General features: G+C 44.8%; 1 protein-coding gene across 1 annotated transcript; it reads left to right on the top strand.

Moving 5' to 3' along the window:
* The first annotated feature begins 392 nt into the window (after positions 1-392).
* LOC109406193 (uncharacterized) lies at positions 393-1,060 on the top strand. Its single transcript, XM_019679248.3, has 2 exons — positions 393-554; positions 629-1,060. The coding sequence occupies exons 1-2, from the start codon at positions 485-487 to the stop codon at positions 1,012-1,014; spliced, it is 456 nt and encodes a 151-aa protein (XP_019534793.1). The 5' UTR covers positions 393-484; the 3' UTR covers positions 1,015-1,060.
* The last annotated feature ends 20,572 nt before the right edge of the window (positions 1,061-21,632 follow it).

The following is a 21,632-nucleotide window of genomic DNA, read 5'->3' as shown; positions in this document are numbered from 1 at the left end:
TGACTGGCTGAATTCGAGAAATTTCATTTTTTATGAAGAGGTCTACTATCTAGTTATACAATTATCGATAGAAACGCGATTTATTTTCCATCTGTTAGCAACAAGAACGAAAGTTAATGCAACGGAAAAGATAAATATTGCCGATGCACATGTCAATCACGTAAATTGATCTCGTGCATAAAAGTGGCAAAGTTTCCAACAATACATCGTCTCATTTTATCAAATGCAGTTATCAGTTTGATGTACAATTTTCACCAGCTGTAATTGATAAGAGACTTCAGCAATAAAAAGTGGCTTCTACTTTCTTGTGGTAGAAGTCATACCAACCTGTTACCAAATTATCTAATCTCTTCACCAATTTGGTGCAGCTGATTAGTTGCGCCGATGATCTGTGCTCCGATGATATAAATTCGAGCGCAAGCCCCAAATAGTCGTATTCATTTCTCAGTCGACGAGTCGTACGATCTGTTCCAAGCCAGCCAAGATGTTCAAGTTCTTCTTCGTCGCCGCTCTGGTGCCAGCGATGGCCATGGCCGCCGTCAACTTCCGTGCCTGTAAGTTCAACCCTGGTCCGCTCTGTGGAAAGGTTGCCAGCGATGCTGATTTTGTATCCTTTGTTTCCTTGCAGGCCCGAACGGAGCCCCCACCCCAGCCACTCTGACCGTGAACAACTGCGCCGGAGATGAGTGTGTCCTGGTTGCCGGACAGGCCGTGAACGCCCGCGCCTCGGGAATTGTCAGCCCAGTCGGAAGCGCCAGCGCCACCGCCCACATCGTGGTCCGTATTGCCGGTTTGGATGTCGGTTTCGAAATGCCTCCAGAGCTGACTGATGCCTGCACGGCTGGACTGGTCGGTGGATGCCCGATCGTTGCCGGATCCGCCTTCGACTACGTCCTGATTGATGACTCCCTGGATGTGCCGGCCCGTGACATCCCCGTCGAAATCGAGGTCGGTCTGACCGGTGATGGTGGCGCTGCCCTGGCTTGCGTCCGTTTCGATGCCAGAATCCAGTAAGGTGGTTGTCTAGAGAAATAAAGTGTCGTTTTGTAGGAAAAAGGAATCGTGATTCACATGCGCTGTTGTTTTTTTGAAAGAAACCTCGGGGAGGTGAGCTTATCGTCAGCTGTGGAATTTAGATAAGTCGTGTCCGTTATCAAAACACCTGATATTGCTGGTCAACGCAGGTGATATTGATGCGCTAGCTGGAGTTTGGCAATTGGTTAATCGCCTGGTGCGAGTGACCTTACGCGGATCTAAATATAACATATCTTGACAGTGTAAGCCAATCGTTACTCAACCTTGAAGTTCAGCGCTGAACTGAACTGAACTGAAAGGGGTATTCAAGGCCGCTTGATGGCAACACTGTCAATAAATGACAGAATTATTCGTACTAAAAATCATATCACTTGATGCTGCTGTCACAAGGCAACGAGCAATTTTGACAGTTGATCACAGAAATCGTTCTTAGTTATGGAACCAAGGACACGGTTCCGAAATTTTTCATTGTTCCGGGTAATAAATGCTGGAGTTACCTCGCACACGGATATAAGTGCTATCTGGAAGTTTAGAGTTGTTGAGCAGACAGGAAGAATACGCAGATGTTCCTTGTTGTGCTGGGCTAAGCCCATCAGGATCACTTCGGGTTCTCATGCCATCTATGATTCACCTTTGCAAGCAAGTCTGAAGTAGGGAAACCCTGGAGTACCGGCAGAAGCAAAATGTCGCCAACAGTACCACCAGTTAAGCATTTCTGCTCGGGCGTCGCACGTGGTTGCGACTTGCCACACAGAGAACAGACGTCTATCTTCGCTTTCTGCCTTGTGTAAAACCACAGAGAACAGACGTCCAACCTCATGTAGAGCTATTGTGTAAAGCATTGCAACGGTTGTTTTGAAATAACTGGGAATGTGGCCATTACGCGGCGCTGTCACATTTCGAATCGGGGTACAAATTTGCCGTTGTTTTACCTTTTGGCGCTAGTGTCACCAAGTGTGCACCCTAGTATAGTTCCACCAAGAGAATGTGGTGGTTTTACTTGGAAAACAAAAATTGAATTATTGTTCAACTTGTTTCTAATTGAAAATAATGAAACTAATTATCAATGGGTTGCTCAAATTTTGTAGCTGGATTAGTGAAATAATCATAAACATCTTGTTATTTGAGCAAATACAGCTCAGAATTTGGGTAGGAAAATTCAAAGGTGCGCTAGTGAAATATTTCTTCAGAAAACGCCATCATGGTGTCGAAACAAGTTTTTGAGTGGGAAAGTCACCGTCGATGTCGCTACTGAGCTTGTTTTTTCTTTACACAAGATTTTCAAGCAATTTTGTTCGAGCATGTTCGTCTGTTCTCTGTGGTAAAACTTAGTAACGGTCATATCAGAGTATGTGGTTATGCTTCCGTTGCGCGGCGCTAGCGTTCCATCACTTACATTGTTGTGTTGTCAAATTTGTTTCCAGTGCTCGCCGTTTTTGGCCGTTTGGCGCTCGTACCGTTTTGTGGGCTAGTGTATTTTAACGATGAACACTGCCATCGTGGGGTCAAATCGACTTTATATGTGGGGCAGTCTCCGTTGGTGGCGTTGAGGTACACTTAAATCTTTTACACACGATTTCGACGTATTTTTGTTCGAGCTTAAATGTCTGTTCTCTGTGGTTGCCATGCCAACGGGGTGCAGCGATCGCAGCAAGCGGCGATTCAAATTTAACCTTCATCCAGCCAACGTACATTTTCCACCTTCGAAAAAGCAAAACAATTGTCATAACTTTTTCGTTTTTCGATGGATTTTGATGAAATTTACACAACTTCCCGAAAAACTCTTCCAATTTATGATGCCGGGGACATGGGTGCCTGGTCCACATGGTTCCGGAGTTATTCCGGATTGTCTTGGGGTACCAAAATTGGCCACATACGTACATCTCAAGATCCCGATGAGGTGGAATCACAGAGAACAGACATTTAAGCTCGAACAAGAATACGTCAAAATCGTGTGTAAAGGATTTGAATGTACCTCAACGCCACCAACGGAGACTGCCCCACATAAAAAGTCGATTTGACCCCACGATGGCAGTGTTCATCGTTAAAATACACTAGCCCACAAAGCGACAGGAGCGCCAAACGGCCAAAAACGGCGAGCACTGGAAACAAATTTGACAACACAACAATGCAAGTGATGGGACGCTAGCGCCGCGCAACGGGAGCATAACCACATACTTTGAAATGACCGTTACAAAGTTTTACACAAGGCAGAAAGCAAAGATAGACGTCTGTTCTCTGTGGTGGAATTATAGTGTCTTCGGCGAATTTGTTCAGCAGGTTAAGAACTAACTGGCAACGGCGACTTTGGTTCGCGATTCGGCCGCTAGGCGGCACCAGTGTCAAAAATGTTCAAACCCTCATATCCCAGAAACCTGATAAGATAGAATAATGCTGTCTTCGGCAAAGTTCTTCAGCAAGCTCAGAACTGTCTGATAGTTGAGTCTTTGATACGTGATTTATCCGCTAGGTGGCACCACAGAGAACAGACGAACATGCTCGAACAAAATTGCTTGAAAATCTTGTGTAAAGAAAAAACAAGCTCAGTAGCGACATCGACGGTGACTTTCCCACTCAAAAACTTGTTTCGACACCATGATGGCGTTTTCTGAAGAAATATTTCACTAGCGCACCTTTGAATTTTCCTACCCAGATTCTGAGCTGTATTTGCTCAAATAACAAGATGTTTATGATTATTTCACTAATCCAGCTACAAAATTTGAGCAACCCATTGATAATTAGTTTCATTATTTTCAATTAGAAACAAGTTGAACAATAATTCAATTTTTGTTTTCCAAGTAAAACCACCACATTCTCTTGGTGGAACTATACTAGGGTGCACACTTGGTGACACTAGCGCCAAAAGGTAAAACAACGGCAAATTTGTACCCCGATTCGAAATGTGACAGCGCCGCGTAATGGCCACATTCCCAGTTATTTCAAAACAACCGTTGCAATGCTTTACACAATAGCTCTACATGAGGTTGGACGTCTGTTCTCTGTGGTGGCACCTTGTGTCTGAAAAATTCAAACACGTATATATCTCGATACCCTAATGAGGTACAAGCATGCCGGTTTCAGCAAAGTTGTTCGGCAGGCTAAGAACTATCTGCTAATGGCGACTTTGTTTCAAGAATCGTCCGCTAGGTGGCGCCAGAGTAAAAAATGTTCAAACTTCTTTATCTCAGAATCCTCATAAGATAGAATGCTGCCGTCTTGAACAAATTTCTTCAGCAAGCTAAAAACTGTCTGGTAGTTGAGTCTTTGATTCGTGATTCATTCGGAACTCTTCCGGGAATTTTTCCAGGAATTTCTCCGGGAATTCCACCGAGAATTTCTTCAAGAATTCCACTGGGAATTCCTAAAGAACTTCCTCCAGGAATTTCTTCAAGAAATCTTCCGAGAATTCCTCTAGGACATCCTCCAGAAGGTTCTCCGGGAAATTATCCAGGAATTTCTCTGGGGATTCTTCCAGGAACTCCTTCAGGGATTCCCCCAGGAATTCTACCGGGAATTTATCCTGGAATTCCTCCAGGAATTTCTCAAAGAATTTCTCTGGAAATGTCTCCGGGAATTCTTCCGAATTTTTTTCCAGGATTTCCTCTAGGACCCCCATCAGGAACTCCTGCGGAGATTCCTTGAGGAATTCCTTCGGTAATTTCCCCAGTAATTCTTCTGGGAATTTCCCCAGGAATTCCTCCAGGAGTTTTTCAGGAGTTCAACTGGATTTCCTTCGAGGATTTCTCCAGGAATTCCTCCATTAGTTCCTCTGGGAATCACTCCATGAATTGCTCCGGGATTTTCCCCAGGAATTCCTTCAAGAATTTCTCCAGGCTGGATTTCTCCGAGAATTTTTCTAGGAGTTCCTCTACGAATATCTCCGGGAATGTCTCCGGGAATTCCTTCGAGAATTTCTTCAGGAAATCCGCCAGGAAATGCTTCGGAAATTTCTTCAAGAAATTGTCCGGGAAATCCTCCAGAAAATCTTCCGGGAATTCCTCCTGGAATTCCCCCAGAAATTCCTCTAGGAATTTCTTCAGGAAAACTTCCGGTTTTTTTTCTTTCGTGACTTTTTTTTTCATAAAACCCTCTGAGAATTTCACTTGGAACTCCTTTGGGTATTTCTCCAGGAATTCCTCCGGGAATTCTACGGGAATTCCTCCAGGAATGTCTCTGGAAATTCTCCCTGGAATGTCTCCAGAAATTCCATTAGGAATTTCTTCTGGAAATCCATCCAAAATTTCTTCTGGTATTCAACTAGGAATTTCTTTACGACTTCCTTCAGGAATTTCTCCGGGAATTCTTTTAGGACTCCCATCAGCAATTCCTCCGGTGATTCCTTCAGTAATTTCTCCAGGACTTTTTCTGGGATTATTTCCAGGAATTCTTTCGGATATTTCTCCTGGAGGGATTTCTTATAGAACCTCTGAAAGAATTCCTAAAGGATTTTCTGGAAGATTTCCAGAAGAAATTCCCAAAACAATTCAAGGAGGATTTCCTGCAGGAATTCCTGGGGGAATTCCTGGAGAAATTCTCGGAGGAATTACAGGATGAATTCCCGAAGGTATTCGTAAAGGAAGTCCTAGAGGAATTCCGGGAAAAAATCCCTGAGGGTTTTGTGAGAAAAAAAATCACGAAAAACTTCCTGAAGAGATTCCTGAAGAAATTTCCAGAGGGTTTCTTGAAAAAAAAACGAAATTTTTCCTTGGAAAATTATCGGATATATTCCTGGAGAAACTCCAGGAAAAATTCCCGGATAAATTCCTAGAGAAATTCTTGGAGGAATTCCTATTGAACATCCTGGGGGAATTCCTGAAGGAAATCCCGGATGAGTTCATGCAGGAATTCCCGGAGGCACACGTGGACGAATTCCTGGGGAAATTCTCAGTGAAATTTCCGGAGAAAATCTTGGAACAAAAATCCGGAGGAATTCCTGGAAAAATTTGCAGAATTCCTGCAGGAATTGCAGAAGGACTTCCTGAAGGAGATCCTGATGGAAGTCCTAGAGGAAATTCTGGGGATATTTCCGGAGGAATCCACAGAGGAATTCCTGAAGTATATCCTAGAAGATTTACCGGAGGAACTTCTGGAGGATTTCTTAGAGGAATTCCCAGAAGATTTTGTAAGTATTGTATAGTCAGTCGGGAGTACTACAGAGACTCCCCGACTCAATGGCCTCAGGGTCGGCACGTTCACTACACGTTACTCGCGGGCAGGTAGTTCTCACATAAAATGGAGGAAAACCACAGCACTTTTACACTTTCTACACCAGTTTATTGCTCAACTACGCTTTATTCCTAGGCTATTCCTGGCACTTTCTACTCCCACTTTCTTAATTCTATCTGACCTTTTCTGTTGCGGGGCCCCTTCTCCTTCTGCTCCACCACCTCTCCTTCCTCGTCTCCAACGGCGACTCGCGTGCGGGCGTGGATCCTCGCCTCGCTCTCCACGGTTTCCGGGGGTGGCTTGGGACTCGCGCTGCTCCGTATTCCGGCCTGCTACTCGTCCGGGTCCTTACCGATGTCGTAGCGGATCGGTCTTCGGTTTTTGCCGGAATGACTTTGGACACTCGGAATTCGTAGGGCACTTCACGGGGTTTTAAACCAAAAAAGCGGCGGGGTTCTGATGTCCTCTTCGCCTCCTTTCCACCTCTTCACACTCCTTCTGTAACTTTTCACTTTTCAAGCTATCGCTTCTAATATCACCAACTTTTCCAATTCCAAACGTTCTCAACTTTTAAACTATCCTGATCAACGGACTTCAGATAAGTCAGCCTGAAACATGGAGTCATCGACCGCTTCGAGGTTCATGACCTCGTACCTCGGTCATCGCCCCTAATCCCATTTTATATTTCTTAATGGCCCCGTTACGCCACCCCTCATGGCCGCCCAAGGATGGTAACCGTCCATCTGGCGGTGGGTTTTGGTACTTCGGTGGGTGGATGATGGCGATCATCTCGTAGGGTGGTGGAGCCTGATCCTAGCTAACCCTATCGCTGTCGGGAGTTAAGCTGGGAAAAACCTACATTCATGACGAATACTACCTGCTTTTTTAAACATTCACGGTTTTCACAAAATCACACAAAATTCTCGGTAGTACATACGACACGAATTATACAACACTTACACTCTCCCCCAGCTCGGGTAAAAAATATTTACGTAGTAAATATTTTTTAATCCCACAAATCATATTAGTCTTCACCGACTACACCTAACTCTGAACCTGCACAACACGAAAAATCATCACTAGACCGTATTAACTTCCTTGACAGTAGACCACGCAACATTTCACTCATGACGTACTAGATTAAACATAGACCAATTAACAGTAAAAATGTGAATTTGGCATTAAATTATGATGAGTATCGGGGTCATAAGTTATCATCATTGACTTTTTGTCAACTCCACTCAGTTTCATGACATTTTGTCACTAATGACCATCAGCGTCATAGACTCCGGTCTCCTGCGATCAAATACCGTGAGATTTTACCCCGGTAACCTCTGAACAAATATGCCAATTATTCACCAATTGATTGGAAAACACATTAAAAATTACAATACTACTTTTCATCATCTTCAATAAAACATGCAATAAAAATATATAAAATAATGAAATAATTTTGAATTTGGAGCGTTTTTGTATAATCATCAAGTTATGTGAAGCTCTAGTGAAATATTTCACCGACTTGTCGGAGTTGCATTCTAGTACGTTGCATCAGGCAACATTATCGTTCTTCATGTGTGTGTGTGGATTGGATCTGAATAAACAACATCTAATCATGCCGAAAAGATGCGGAAAAAATGTGGTAAGTACCGATGAGGTTTTAATAAGGAATTTTAATGATTTGCCGGCTAGGAAAAATCTTAATCGTGGTTTCAATTGCTCGGACTAGTATTGAGCATATTGAACAATCATTAGGTTTTGATTTTTCGCTAAATAATTCATATGAAATTCCTTAATAGAAGTTCATCTTATCTCTATTATTGAACGCGTAAGTATGGCGGGTATGCTTCACCAAGTGATGGATAAATGGATCTATTGAGGCTAAGTGACTTCTAAAAACGACAAATTTAGTGACAAAGTGCTGATTTATTGGACAATGGACTTGACTAATCATTTCTACTATCTGTCTACACGTATGATCTTACACAGACACATAGACATTCTGTTTTATATATATGCATTATTGCTTCTGATGCAACTTGTGTGCAACTTTGTATTCAAGATCGAAACTAGGTCAATCTAATGAGATGCATTTCTGCATTTCATTCTTTTTTCACACGCTTCCTAAACAAATTAAAATGACAAATACTAATAAAATCTAATTAAAACATGCGATAAAAACAACTTTTAAAAACATTTCAGGCAAACATGCGGCTTTTTAATGACTACTACGAATAAACTACATACTACGATGCGACGTCGACTACTTGACCATGGACATAAATATTTACAGGACGAGACCAAATGCACTTGCAGATGACTCTTCATCGATCTACTTCTTTTTACTTGTTTTACCCCGGGGCTACTATACCATGGCGCGACCGATTCTAACGAAATGAACAGGCTAAGTACTTGAAACGACGTTTTTATCAAAACCTTTTCTGTTATTCATTTCTGATTAACTTATCGGACTTGCTGAATGGTGTAATGAGTCCATACAATAATGGTACCTATACTTTTAGATCCGCTGCTGAAAAAATCCCTAACGATTTACCCTGCAAATCCGACACCTCGTACGAACTGGTGCCGAGTTTTCGCAGGATGACACAGGGTGTGTACTGCGGTCCTAGTTTGGCGTTGAACTGATCGCCTGCCGATGACTGTCGGAAACTACGCTTAAATACTCTTTGACCTACGTCAAACGACGGTGAGTACCTTTTATGTCGGAGATCGTACCGCTTTTTCGTCTCTTCGTGAGCCTTTCGCAAGTGTTCTACTACCAATTCACTTATTCTCTTGCTTACTCCTCTCAGCTTTTCTACTCTTTGCTCTTCTGTTTGATCGCTATCCTCTTCTAATTTATGATCCGAACCTTTACTTACTATCTCGTGACCGAAAATCACGCAATGTGGACTGAATTTCGTTGTGGAATGGATTGTGTTGTTAAGCACAAATTCCATTTCCGAAATTTTCGTATCCCATAACTTTTGGTCATGTTTAACGTAGGAGCGTATCATAGAGTTGATAGTTCGGTTCAGTCGCTCAGCTGGGTTAGCTTGACTTCTATGTCGAGCGTTAGCCCAGTGCTGAACTTCATACTTTTCGAGTAGATGCTGAAAGTCTTTAGACAAGAACGTAGTTGCATTGTCTGTTATGACGATCTGTGGCGTGGAGAATCTTCTAAACCACTGCTCTTCTAATAATTTGCATAGGGAGGTACTAGCAATCTTCTTCACAGGAGTAAGCAGGCAATACTTAGAAAACAGGTCCATGACCACCAATAAGTGAGCGTTGCCCTGCTTGCTTCTGGGGAGCGATTGTATGTAATCCATACAAATTATTTGGAAGGGTCGAGTAGAGATTCTCTGCTTGCCCATTTCTGGAGCTGTCGACACAGTTGAGTGCTTATTTTCTTTGCACGGCTCGCATTTGGCGATGTACTTTTTAATGTCACCGCTCATGCGTGGCCAGTAATATCGCTTCTTAATTTGCTCGACACATTTGGCAAAGCCAATGTGGAGATTATTGTCATGCTCTTGCTCCAGGATTCGGGTACGTATGGAAGCAGGTACGCACTGTTTCCATTCGAAGCGATAATCGAGAAGGTCGGATCGTGCTGCTACAAACTTGTAGAGCGATCCGTCTACGATTTTGAAATCGGGGTAGGTTTCAGGATCGTTTTCAACCGCAGAAAGAAGGTTTTTATACCAACTATCTTCGGGTTCCTCGTCGAGAGATTCCATCGATCGGGAGAGCGCATCTGGAACGATGTTCTCTTTACCCTTTCGGTGACGAATCTCCATGTCATATTGCTGGAGTTCGAGACTCCAACGACTCAACCGAGAGGACGATCGCCATTTCGCTCTCATAATGAAGGTCAGAGCGGAGGAGTCCGTGACCAGGGTAAACTTTGTCCCTTCTAAATAGCCACGGAACTTTTCTATGCAGCGAAGTGCAGCAAGTCCTTCCTTTTCTGCCGCATGGTAGTTCAACTCTGCTCCTTTAAGTTTCTCGGAGTGGAAAGCTATTACCTTTTCTAGACCATTGTGAACCTGTGTAAGTACGCCTGCGATAGCGTTGTCGCTTGCGTCCGTCTGGACCGTGAAGGGAAGCGTAAAGTTGGGATTCGCCATCACAGGAGCGGAAATAAGCTTCTCCTTGATGACGTTGAATGCATTATCAGCTGCCGTGTTCCAGTGCACCCTCTTTGGCTTGTTTTTCAACAAGTCAGTGAGAGGTGCAGTGATTTCACTGTAGTTTGCGATGAACCTACGGTAATAATTAATCATACCGAGGAATCGACGAAGTTGTCTAACCGATTTAGGAACCATATATCCAAGAATCGCTTGTACGCGATCCGGATTAGGCCGTAACCCATCTTGGGACAGGATGTACCCAAGATACGGCAATTCCTGGCAGCAAAATTTAGATTTTTTGATATTAATGCACAAGTTTGCTTCCCGCAAACGCTTCGCAAGGTCACGTAGCTTTTCCACGTGTTCATCAAATGTTTGACTGACTATAACAATATCGTCAAGATAGACAAATATTGCCGGTTCTAGGGCACCGTGACTCAATACTCTATCCATTAGTTTACTCAACGTAGCAGGACTATTAACCAAACCAAACGGAAGCCGTGTAAATTGGAATAGCCCTCTACCTGGAATCGAAAAAGCTGTCAATTTCCTTGAGTCCGGGCTTAAAGGAATTTGCAAAAATGCTTGCGACAAATCGATGGTGGTAATATACTTTACTGTCCCTAAGTGGCTTAGAATCCTATTCTGATGTGGCAACGGATAAGCGTCTCTCTTCGTTCTCTCATTTAGTTTTCTCGCGTCTAAGCACAGTCTAATCTCTTCGCTATCTCTCTTTTTGATTGGAACTACTGGGAGTGCCCAGTCCGAATTAGATTCCTCCACTATTCCGTCTCGAAGCATGTTATCTAACGCTATGTGAATTTTTCTTTGGATTTCAGGGCTCCACGGATAAGGATTCTTCCTTATTGGGTCCGCTCCCCTGAACTCCTCTTTGATTTCTATAAAATGCTCTATTAGACCTGTTTTGTTGAACTCTCCTGGTTGGGCAACTAAAAACTCTCTCTTCACGCATTCTATCTGCTCTTTCTGATCTGCGGTAAGCTCTTCCTCTTTCCCTAACTCATCACACACACCATCATCAAGCACTTCGATAGAGTCATTCTGGATCGTTGGCTGTATGCCGAACTTTACCCAGAAATCGTACCCTAGCACACATCTGCGCTTCAGTCTCGGAGCGATTATTACTGGCAAGATTTTCGTTGTGCCATTGAAAGTTATTGGTATGTTTGCACAACCTAAAACTTCCAAATCATCTCCGGTCGCTGTCTGTAAAGTGACAAAAGTGGGTTCAAGTTTCAAATTAAGCTGTTTTATGATTTTGGTAGCTCCGATGCCTAGAACCGTCCGTGCGGCACCACTGTCTAGAAGACCGATCAGTTCAATCCCCATCAATTCGATTTTCGTGAATGGTCTGGTGTCCCCGCTAAGCTTGACGAGCAACGTAGCAATCTCTTCGTGCTTTTTGGGCTCACCTTCCACCCTTGAATATCCCAATTGGTGAAGAATGACTGTAGGTTCTTCTGACAATTCAGCCTGAGGACTTTCGGAGACTATTAGACTGCTTTGCCTCACTGAGCAGTCTTTTTCAAGTTTTTTGATTGGCAGAATGGGCAAAGGTTTGTGAGAAAGCCTGGAAATCCGCATTTCTCGCAGAAATCACGTTTTTCTTCAGGACAGTCCCGGAAATTATGCCCCTCATCATGGCAATTCAAACATAAACCACGCTTGATAGGGGTGTATGCTTTTACAATTCTCTGAAGAGCACTAGTACCACTTGAAGAAGGTTTCGGATCATCTTGCCTCTTGTTTTGCGACTGACTATTTCCCTGGCTAGTTCTTGGTTTCGATTGAAATTTTTGTTGATTACTCGTTTCCTCTTTCCTGTGTGTTGTGGGTTCATATTGGTTGGGAGGTTTTTTGTAATTGGGATTGTAATTTCGACCTTGGTATCCCCCTGGCTTGAAACCAGACTGGAACCTATTAACCGACTCATTACGACCTCGAAACTGTGACTGCTGACTGATCTCCTCAATATTATGCTTGGGTTTCTCAAATCTACTCTCCTTTCTCACGTAGAACTGCCAATTGATAGAATCAAATTTTTTACCGAACTCTCTCATTCTAGGAATGGAATTCACGTTTGCTGCCAGCATCGCAGTTCTACAGTCTGCTCTCGTGTTGCGGAAAAGCACGTTAAACTTCCTATCATCATCCCATTGCCTGGACATACTACGAAAAATCCGTACCATGTCAAGATAGTAGTCCTGGAATTTCTCCCTCGGACCCTGTCGCCGTGCGTTAGCTAGACGTTCATATTGGAAATCGATATCAACAGGTAGGAACTCACTTTTCAGTTCTCTCACGAGATTCCCCCACGTATGCAACTCATTATTCCCGTTAACCTCCATGAACCACGACCTAGCCTTACGCGTAAAAAGGTGATGCGCCGACACGAACAGCTCTGCTTCTGAAAAACCTTCCGATCTCGCGTTGAATTCTACCTCTTTGAGAAATTCGTTTAACCTTCTCCCGTTATCCATCCCATCGTACCTAACCGACCATTTATGTACTGGTAATCGACTGGTTTTCGGTCTATCTACGTCTATCTCTCTAACTCTCTGGATCTCTTGATGGGATGACTGTGGATGTTTACTTCTCTCAGCTACGCTCTCTATGGAACCGTATTTTGATTTAACCCATTCATAAAAATCCTTCTCATTATGAACTCTCCCACACGCATCATCCTCACTTTGAATCGATCTACGTTCTACCGGTGTACTGATCTTTGGTTCTACCACGCGCGGCTTTGGAACCGACGAAGTTTCCAAAGCGTGAATCCGCTGAATCAGCTGATTCACAAACTCCTTCAATTTCGCATTTTCTTCTGCAAGTTCCGTCACTTTTTCCTTCTCGCTACTACTAACACCTCCTACCGCGCCTTCTGGTTCTATATCACCATTCTCATTCTCCTGCTCTCTATTCGACTCATTATTCTCATATTCATTCGTCTCACCGGTCGCGATCTGGGCTAACGGATTACCTAAATCTTGTCCACCTATTTGCTCACGCATCTGTCTTAAGCTTTCGTTTAAAATTTTCAGTTCCGCCTCTCTCACTTCTGTGAGAGGTGATGTAATAGAATAAAATTTAGCCAGCAATCTGATACACTCTCCTGCTATCATTGCTACACTGTTCAAATCTTCTTCCGCTTCAAAGTACGACTTCAACCGTTTAGTTCTAAACAAAATGTGGATGAGCTTCGATTTGAATTTTTGATCGGGTGCTTTTTGCACCTTTCTCCCCTCTAAAATACATTTTATTGCCTGTAGCTTTCCATCACACCATTTCAACTCGTCGTTTAAGTCAATTTCGTCGTATTTGTAAGTAATCTTCTCTTTATTCTCTCTTTCAGCTTTCAACAACGTCCTCAAAGCTCTCTCCTGCTTGCTACGCGATTCGTCTCTCATGTCGACATCCCGAATCAACAATTCGTGGTCCAACTCATCATCGGCTAGATGAGCGGCATTCAACGCAAAGTACTGTGCCTGCAACTGAGACAAATCCATCATCCAACGTCGTCGTGCGAATGAAGCAGCAAAAAAATTGAAAATTTGAATGAAACTATGTACGCTTGAGCGGTTTTGCACGCTAAAAAAATTGAAAAATTTGAAAAGTTCTACCTAAATCCACTGTAAGCGGTTTTTCACGCTGAAAAAAGAAAATTTTAAAATCCTAAGTAATTGAAAAACCTAACAATTTAAAAATCCTAGTAATTTGAAAATCCTAAAAATTTGAAATTCTAGTTTTAAGAGATCAGAAATAAACCACGTTTCTCTTTGGTGTTTCACTCACACAATCCGAAATCGCACCACACACGGATGAATAGTCTGCTCCGCTTTTTAATTCAATGAACTACTGGTTCGTTTTCCAACCTATCGCTTTTTACTCCTTTTCGGACTATCAAAACCCCTCCGAATACAATGAAAAATTTTATGATCTATGCCAGGAATTCACCTCCAAATACGTTCCAATAACTTTCTTCCGCGAAGGCCTGGATGTTTTCCCAGAGACTTCAGTCCTAGTCAGCTAGTACAAACGTGATTTTACACTTAATCAAGTGATTTTAAGCAGCTGCAGCCTACAAGAAACTGATAGTGAATCAATTTTATGTTGGGCGCCAAAGTGTAAGTATTGTATAGTCAGTCGGGAGTACTACAGAGACTCCCCGACTCAATGGCCTCAGGGTCGGCACGTTCACTACACGTTACTCGCGGGCAGGTAGTTCTCACATAAAATGGAGGAAAACCACAGCACTTTTACACTTTCTACACCAGTTTATTGCTCAACTACGCTTTATTCCTAGGCTATTCCTGGCACTTTCTACTCCCACTTTCTTAATTCTATCTGACCTTTTCTGTTGCGGGGCCCCTTCTCCTTCTGCTCCACCACCTCTCCTTCCTCGTCTCCAACGGCGACTCGCGTGCGGGCGTGGATCCTCGCCTCGCTCTCCACGGTTTCCGGGGGTGGCTTGGGACTCGCGCTGCTCCGTATTCCGGCCTGCTACTCGTCCGGGTCCTTACCGATGTCGTAGCGGATCGGTCTTCGGTTTTTGCCGGAATGACTTTGGACACTCGGAATTCGTAGGGCACTTCACGGGGTTTTAAACCAAAAAAGCGGCGGGGTTCTGATGTCCTCTTCGCCTCCTTTCCACCTCTTCACACTCCTTCTGTAACTTTTCACTTTTCAAGCTATCGCTTCTAATATCACCAACTTTTCCAATTCCAAACGTTCTCAACTTTTAAACTATCCTGATCAACGGACTTCAGATAAGTCAGCCTGAAACATGGAGTCATCGACCGCTTCGAGGTTCATGACCTCGTACCTCGGTCATCGCCCCTAATCCCATTTTATATTTCTTAATGGCCCCGTTACGCCACCCCTCATGGCCGCCCAAGGATGGTAACCGTCCATCTGGCGGTGGGTTTTGGTACTTCGGTGGGTGGATGATGGCGATCATCTCGTAGGGTGGTGGAGCCTGATCCTAGCTAACCCTATCGCTGTCGGGAGTTAAGCTGGGAAAAACCTACATTCATGACGAATACTACCTGCTTTTTTAAACATTCACGGTTTTCACAAAATCACACAAAATTCTCGGTAGTACATACGACACGAATTATACAACACTTACAATTTCCTAAAGAAATTTCTGGAGGAAGTTCTTGAGACATTGCCAGAAGGACGACACTCCTTCTCGAACCCATCCTGCATGACATTGAGATGCTGCGCTGGCATTACGGCTGCCACGAGTAACTGCTACAAAGCAAGCTAGACACCTCGTGCACCCGTATCCAGAGTATCCAGTGGGAGTGGTGATTGTCGGATTTGCCGACGACATTACGCTCGAAGTCTACGGTGAAACGATCGAGGAGGTAAAGTTGACTACCAACCACTCGATCAAGGTTGTGGAGGCGTGGATGCGGTCCAGGAAACTGGAGCTGGCTCACCACAAGACAGAGGTGACGGTTGTTAACAACCTGAAGTCGGAGCAGCAGACGGAGATCAGTGTAGGAGACTGTACTATCCTGTCAAAGCGCTCCGTCAAACACTTGGGCGTGATGATCGACGATAAGCTTACCTTCGGTAGCCACGTCGATTATGCCTGTAAAAGAGCCTCCACAGCTATTGCGGCACTGTCCCGGATGATGTCCAATACCTCTGCGGTGTACGCCAGTAAGCACAAGCTTCTGGCTAGTGTTGCTACGTCCATACTTAGGTATGGCGGCCCGGCGTGGGGCACCGCGCTAAGTACTAAATGCTACCGACGGAAGCTGGAAAGTACTTACAGGCTTATGTGCCTGAGGGTTGCGAGCGCGTACCGTACCGTGTCACACGACGCTCTCTGCGTCATTACTGGTATGGTGCCTATCAGCATTCTTATCAGTGAGGACATGGAGTGCTTCGAAATGCGCGGCACAAGAGGCATACGCAGGACTGTCAGGATGGCCTCTATGGTCAAATGGCAGCGCGCGTGGGACAGTTCCACCAAAGGAAGGTGGACCTATAGGTTGATACCGAGAGTAGATAGTTGGATTAATAGGCGCCATGGGGAAGTCACATTCCACCTGACACAGGTCCTTACAGGTCATGGTTGCTTCCGACAGTATCTACACCGTTTCGGGCATGCGGATTCTCCCGAATGCCCAGTGCAATGGTTCAGAGGAAACGGCGGAACACGTTTTGTTCGTGTGCCCGCGTTTTCGCACAATGCGTGACCGCATGCTTGCCACATGCGGGGAGGACACAACTCCGGACAACTTGGCCCAGAGGATGTGTAGGGATGAGTTTGGCTGGAACGCCGTTTCAACGGCTATTACCCACATCGTCTGGGAGCTTCAGAGGAGGTGGCGCGTGGACTCGGAGAATGGCTAGTCCAGATGCAGTACAAGAGGTGGTCCAGGGGTTCGGAGTCGGCTTCGTAGGTCATACCGGTGCCCTGCGGTCGAGATCGACCCTTACAACGATTAAGTGGCCGCGGAGAGGAAGTCCCGGTAGCGGTGCTGTCGTGGCGTCGGTCTACTGGGTTGGATCCAAGCCCGCGGTTGGAAAGGGGTCCCCGGCAAGGGTCGAGGCAGGTGGAGACCCTGCCGTCAGCAACCTACGGATGCATCTGATAGGGCCTGAAGGGTAGTGATACCCTTCCTTTGCGGGCAGGTCAGATCGGGTTGCATGTGGGCATCAGTTCTTGATGTCCGCTCAGCAGTAGGGCGCGGGCGGGGTTGACTCTGCCCGCCTTCCGAGGACAAAGGGAGTGGCGAGGACCACTCGGGAAACTGGCTAAGCGCCAACATGCTACCGTGATGGACTCTCCAAAGCGAGTCATCGATGTTCGTTGCTGCAGGCTACGCAGCTAACCTTGTGGGTGCGATGTGCACTAGCCCCTCTCTGAAGCAATACCTTCTTGGTGGTTCCGGAGAGACGTAGGGTTTGGCGACCATAGGAATGGTTTAGTGGGTACGAGGAGAGAGTAGTCCTGGATTTTACTTTTGTTGTAGAAGACGGCCTGTCAGACCTACACTACCCTAACCTTCTGTTAGGGTGTCTGTTGAGCAGATTATCCCCCTATGGTTTAGAAGGAAAAAAAAAACCTCGTGCACCCGCTGTACGAAACGCGACTAGTTCCATTACCGGCGAAGTCGAGGGAAGCAATGCTGACGGATTTCCTGAGTGACATCTTTGCGGACGCCTGAGAAGCCAATATTGCAAACCGTCATGGTCCAAAGCTGATTCCCGGTATCGTCCAAAGCAGTGTCCTAGTGTCGCTCTCTACGAATCATTAGACTCTCTGTTGCTCTCTACGCTCCATAAGTCTCTCTTTCGCTTCTTACACCTCTATAGTATCTTTGTCACTTTCTATTTCCTAGTAGTCAGTAGTCCCTCCGTCGCTCTCTATGCCTCAGTACTCTCTCTATAGGGTCAACAAGGACAGCAGTCCAGGGGCCTAACGAACCCTCCCTTCTGCCAGTGACATCCAGATTATGGCATACTGGCGAAGGCATACAACACTGGACTGACATAAATGCTGTTCTACGTCTGTTGTACGTCTGCCTCCGTCCCGGTAAATCCTTGGCAAGCCTCCGGATACGTTCGACATCTGTCCATCAAGTCTGATGGGTACTAGGCTTCGATGAAACATTCCCGACTTCCGCTGATCTGGCTCTGGCCATGCACGCCATGAAGGAACGTGTCTACCCTCGTTTGGCCTCCCTGTTTCATAGATAACCAAGGGATCACGATAGCGACAACGTACAATGGATGGAGATAGCAGTTCGGAGGGGGATCCAACCACATGGAAGGGTGAAATCAACAACAACAGCGGAAAGAGAGCAGATCCTTTCGCCAAAGGAGGATTGATGAGGTTTCCGACTCAGCAATGTCAAGTAGCAGAATAAAACCAACAAAGGAGTCTACTGCGAAGCGCGATGCTCGAGCATAATGGGTAGTACGCTGATCGCAAGAAATTTCTTGGCCTATCTCGATGCGTGGGAAATTCAGGCAAGGAATCGCCCAAGAAATAATAAAGCGTCGCTTTATTCAGGATTCTAGTATGGAGCTGAAACGAAATGTCAAATCAAATGGGGCATGCTGTGTTAAATTTCTTGACCATTCCGGTTACGGAAAAATAATGCACTGAACGAAAATTACTTGAGCGATTCCGTTTGAAGTGCATACCTCGCTTAAGGAAAGTGCACAACAAAAGCAGCAGCAACAAACGAAAGAAGACTCAACGAGTACAAGTTACATTAATATGACTAAGAGTGAGCACCAAGAAGACCGTAGAGGCTCCGGAATCGTGCTTTTGCGCTGAACTCGGAAAGCACTCCCCAAGATAACTCACAATTTGGGAAGTCGAGCTTGGCAGAAACTAGGAAGAAAGTGGAAGGGACGAACATCAAGTCGGCCGTTTTAGTTGCGGAACGTGAGCGCTCAGGTTAAGAGCTAAAACAGCAGAAAAGGCTGTGACGGTAGAAAGAGCTACGGCTAAAACCCAGGAGACGCCGAGAAGCAACCGAAATGCTCACTGGGAGAAAAGAGGCAGGGACACAGCCGGAGAAGAGTAGGACCGGAAAAAAAAACAGAAGAACGAGCAGGTGCACCCAAGCAATGATGGATGGACCGCAGAAAACCACTAGGCAAAAAGAAAGAAGCGGAAGGAGAAGGAAGGGAAAAACTGGAACAGAAAAAGAAAGAAAAACGTCGGCCTCGTAGACAGAAAAAAAGACGATGCATTGATTGTCGAAGCAAATGACTGGATAACGTCCGCTGCGCTTCTCAGGAACGTTTGTGAGGATCCGGAATTGAGGGAGCTGGGTGATAATGTGGTTGAGACCAGGTGCACTCAGAAAGGAGAGATGCAGTTCGAGCTCAAAAAGGATCCATCGGTTAAGAGCTCGGTGTTCAGAGAGTTCGTTGCGAAATCGCTGGGCAGTGAGGCCACCATGAGTGTAGACTGTCGCAGGAAGCAGATTTTCAGGTCAAGGATCTAGATGAAATTACGACTAAAGATGAGCTAAGAAATGCATTGACAATTCGGTTGAGGAAGTCATTTGGAGAAACCCAGGTGGTGACAATCCGACTGTCAGTAGATGCTGCCAACCGGTGGAAGCCGGCAACACCAAAGTCGGATGGTCGTTACCAAGCAAATGGAGAGGTGTTTCGGGTGCATGGAGATTGATCACCAATTCCGAAACTTCAAGGGTCCAGACAGGTCCAACCGATGCTGGAAATGCGGCGAGAACGGGTACGTTGCTCGAGACTACACGAAGCAACCCAAGCGCATGCTGTGCAAGCCGGAGGAAGGAAACGACCATTTGACGGGAGGCTATAGATGCCTGGCCTACAGAAAGGCGAAGACAGGTTTACAATGATGCAGATAACGCAAATCAATCTGAATTGAAGTTAATGGTGTCTTCTTATGTAGCTGCTGTGCGCCAACAAGATGAACAGAGGAGTAATATAACCGGATGCTGGATGCACTCGCTGGTAGGACGTAGGCCAGTAATCATCGGCGGCGATATCAACGCCTGAGCCGTTGAGTGGGACAGCCGCCAAACCAACGCAATGACATATAGCACGATGTGTAGACTAGCTGCTCGGAGGACATCTGGATATGAAGCGAATGAAAGTCAAAGCTCGAAGTTGAGCAATATTTACGTCAGTATAGAGCCTGTCTGTGCTGATGCTGCAAAGAAAACTACCCTTGAATCCTGGCCGGTTCCTAACAAACACTGGTGTAACGAACGCGAATCAATCAATTTGCATTTCAAACTCAAGTTGTCATTTTCCTTAAGTTATACAGCGCACCGCATGGCATATTGTTAGTTGCAATATGCGCATAGTTGATAATTCTCTGCTACCCAAGACAATTACGTCATAAACTAATCTTCTACGAAGGACCAAGAAAGAGACCCATAAATTGTAATGAAAATAGTGACGCACCGATAGTGGCGGCGATAACAAAGTAGAGATAATAAGAAAGGGACCCAAAAGATAATGAGTCAAATCAGGTAGAATGTATTGTACATTCATTCATATATATAAGGCTTAGCATTAGTAATAAAGTTAGTTCTAGACCACAGTTCTACAGTGTATGTTTTCTACATCCGAAAACCGTAAAGCTCCGGTGTCACATTTTGGTGAACTACCAGAGAGGAAAGTACTCGCGACGTTGTGTTGAAATTGTGCAGTGATACCGGCGCGCGGAGATCAACTAGAATAAGTGGAAAGGACTCCGACAATATAAAAAGTTGTCGTAATAAATAGCTACAGTGATTGATTTTGTAACGTGGTTTACTGTCGCCAGGAGTGCAGTCTGAGTGTTGTGCATTGTCACAAAATTTAACTGTTACAAATCTTGAGCCAATAGTGGCAAACATTCGAAAGTTGTGAATAGATATTCACGAATCGTGTCTAAAATACCTTGTGTGTTGAATATTAAAACCCAGAGTGGTAATTCAAGTGAAACTAGGACATTGGACATTTTTGAAAATAGTGAAACTGCAGTGTGTGAATTAACAAAAAGGTTTGGAAATACCTTTAGAAGCTGTCATCAGAAGTGAACGCGCAGATCCGGCAAAAGGAAACAGAGAAGCAAAGTAGCAGCAAACAACCAGGTGAGAGTAAAGTGAACATTTGCGATGGCAAAATCAAAAGCTATGTTCCAATTCGTGGAAAATAAGAACGGAAACTGCCGTTTATGCAAGGAAGCTGACACCAAGGATAATATGGTGTCTTGTGACGATTGTGATAGGTGGTTCCACCTTAGTTGTGTGCACCTTAAGCATACGCCGTCACAAGAAGAGCGATTCCTTTGCGCCAAATGCGAATATCTGGAAATCGAACGAGCGACATTATTGGACGTAAAAGTGAAGTTTGATTTAGCGAACCAGCTAAATGAATCGCTGAAAATTCAACAAGATGTGGCAAACAGACGTCAGTCTGAAGGTTCTTTAAATGCGACGAGGCAAGCATTAATCAAGCTTCCAAAATTTAGTGGAGAGGCTCGTGAATGGCCGAAATTCAAAAGCATTTTTAAGGACACATCTGCCGAAGGTAGATTTACCAATCTCGAAAATTTATCAAGATTGGAAGAAGCTCTGTATGGCCAAGCTGCCAAGAGCGTGTCAAATTTGATGATAGGGGCTGCTAATGTTCCTAGAATAATGCAACGGCTTGAAGAAATTTATGGGAGACCGGAGGCTATTTATCAGCAATTATTGAACGAGCTGATAAAAACATTGAATCAACCCAAACTCCATACTATCGATATTGCTAACGCAT

This window comes from Aedes albopictus, chromosome 1 (genome assembly GCF_035046485.1).
Source record: "Aedes albopictus strain Foshan chromosome 1, AalbF5, whole genome shotgun sequence".
Classification (NCBI taxonomy): Eukaryota; Metazoa; Arthropoda; class Insecta; order Diptera; family Culicidae; genus Aedes; species Aedes albopictus.
Note: the sequence above shows the minus strand (reverse complement) of the source record. Positions and strands in the feature narration are given on the sequence as shown.